This window comes from Lactuca sativa, chromosome 3 (assembly GCF_002870075.4).
Source record: "Lactuca sativa cultivar Salinas chromosome 3, Lsat_Salinas_v11, whole genome shotgun sequence".
Lineage (NCBI taxonomy): Eukaryota > Viridiplantae > Streptophyta > Magnoliopsida > Asterales > Asteraceae > Lactuca > Lactuca sativa.
Window position 1 is genome coordinate 150,510,713 of NC_056625.2, and position 2,090 is coordinate 150,512,802.

General features: G+C 30.6%; 1 protein-coding gene across 1 annotated transcript; it reads left to right on the top strand.

Moving 5' to 3' along the window:
• Nucleotides 1-717: 717 nt before the first annotated feature.
• Nucleotides 718-1,535, top strand: LOC111877847 (uncharacterized). The gene has a single exon (XM_023874349.3). The coding sequence runs from the start codon at nucleotides 762-764 to the stop codon at nucleotides 1,245-1,247; it is 486 nt and encodes a 161-aa protein (XP_023730117.1). The 5' UTR covers nucleotides 718-761; the 3' UTR covers nucleotides 1,248-1,535.
• The last annotated feature ends 555 nt before the right edge of the window (nucleotides 1,536-2,090 follow it).

The window sequence follows — 2,090 nt, forward strand, 5'->3', positions numbered from 1 at the left end:
TCTTTTCTTAACTAATTATAATCTCTTAAGGTTATGAAATTAGACTTATCTTATCCTCCTTATAAATATTTCATGTTCATTGTTGTGAGATAGTTTTTTCGATAATTGATAAAAGAATCTAGTTTTAAAATTATCTTTGCTCTTTATGGTATTTAATGTTGTGAAAATCATTCGGCGGTAGTTCGATGGTCGACAAACATTAAGCGATTAATCGGACTAGATGATGATTAATCGGAGACCCTAAACTATTAATAAAATTATTTAAAAACTTAATATATATTAAAAAAAATAAATATTTTAAAATTTTAATATAATATTTTAAAATTTGAAAACTTAAAATTTTAAAATTTTAAAAATTCGGTGTAATATTTGAAAATTTAAAATTTTGATTTTTCTAAATATTCATGTATAACCGCTAAGGACTATCAAAGACCGCCAAGCCCGAATTTAAACAATTTTCGCTGTCAATTAATCGCGGATTAACCAGTGGAATTTACTATTAGTAGTACCTTACTATTCAATGGTCATCAATCAATGTACATGTTTAATTTGTTATCGACCATTCCTATTAAATTATAGGTTTTGTATGCTATAAATAAGTTTATCTAATTTACCTATAACTTATATGGAACTAATAGAAGTATTATGTTTTATTATTTAAGATTTGCCAACATGAGGCAGTCCATTTCACGATGCTATCTTCCCTTTCTCCCTATATATACCCCGACCCAACCCACCATAACGCTAACCCACATGCAACAATGGGTCTTTGCTGTTCATGCCACTCAACATCTGTGGCCAAGTCTATGTTGATTTTACCTGACGGAAGCTTACAGGAATTCTCCTACGCCATCAAGGTTTCCGATGCTCTTCATAAGAACCCCGACACCTTCATCTGTAACTCCGACGACATGGAGTTTGACGATATCGTTTCCGCCATTAAAGATGATGACGAACTTCAACCTGGTCAGCTCTACTTTGCCCTACCCTTGAAACGATTGAAGTACCCTCTTCAACCGGAGGAGATGGCCGCATTAGCGGTGAAAGCGGCTGCTGCATTGGCCAAAGGTGGTTGTCGTCGTCGTCAGGAAAATATCCGTTTCACGTTTTCTGGGGAGAAGGAGCGGGCGAGGAGCTCCAGTAAGGTGGCGGATGCGGAGACTCTTGGGTTGAGCTACCGGAGCTACGCCGGTGGTGGTGGAAAGGGGCAGAACTTTAAAGCTATGTTGAGTGCCATACCGGAATAGAGTGTGGCGGCGAACTGGCGATGGATGGGTGTTTTTTTTACTTTTTTTAGATATGGAAATATGATATGAGGGCGAACATGACTGCAACGATGTCGTTTTTTCCCCTCTACTTGAAGCACTTTTCCATATCAAAATATTTAATTACGTTTTTACCCTTAACATGGGTTACTATAAAAAACAATGTCTATTTCTTTTTTATGTATCCCTTTTTTTTATGTATCCCTTTTAAGGGGACTTTACTTTTAACCAAAATTTATAATAAAAAGATTGTATTATAACCCTTCTAAATTATGAGTCACAACTTATTATTAATGTTAACCAGGCATCACATCCATGTATTAAATGAATTTATTTAAAAAAAAATATAAATTTCTAGACATTTGAGAAGTTTGAATTTATAAAAAAAATGAGAAAAATATTGAATTATAAAAATTAAAATGTCTTTTTCTCAAAATTTAAATAAATAATTTAGATAAAAAAAAAAAGTTAATGAACCTTTAATTAATAATTTTGAAATTAAAATGAAAGTTGATTAAGGATATTAATATACATTTATTATTATATTTACATACTATGTTAAATTTAATAAAATCAAAAACCCATAAAATGACATGTAGAATAAAAATTAATTAAAAATAATCATAAAATTATATTTGAAAAATTGAATGAGAGAGTGACAAATCAAAAAAAAAAAAAAAAAAAAAAAAAAAAAAAAAAAAAAATTATTTATTAGAGTAGATTACGAGTTTAACTCAATTAAAAACTATCGAGTCAATTATAGTGACAACCTCAAACTTGACCAATTACACTATTACACATCTTTTGGAGAAATTAAATATTCTT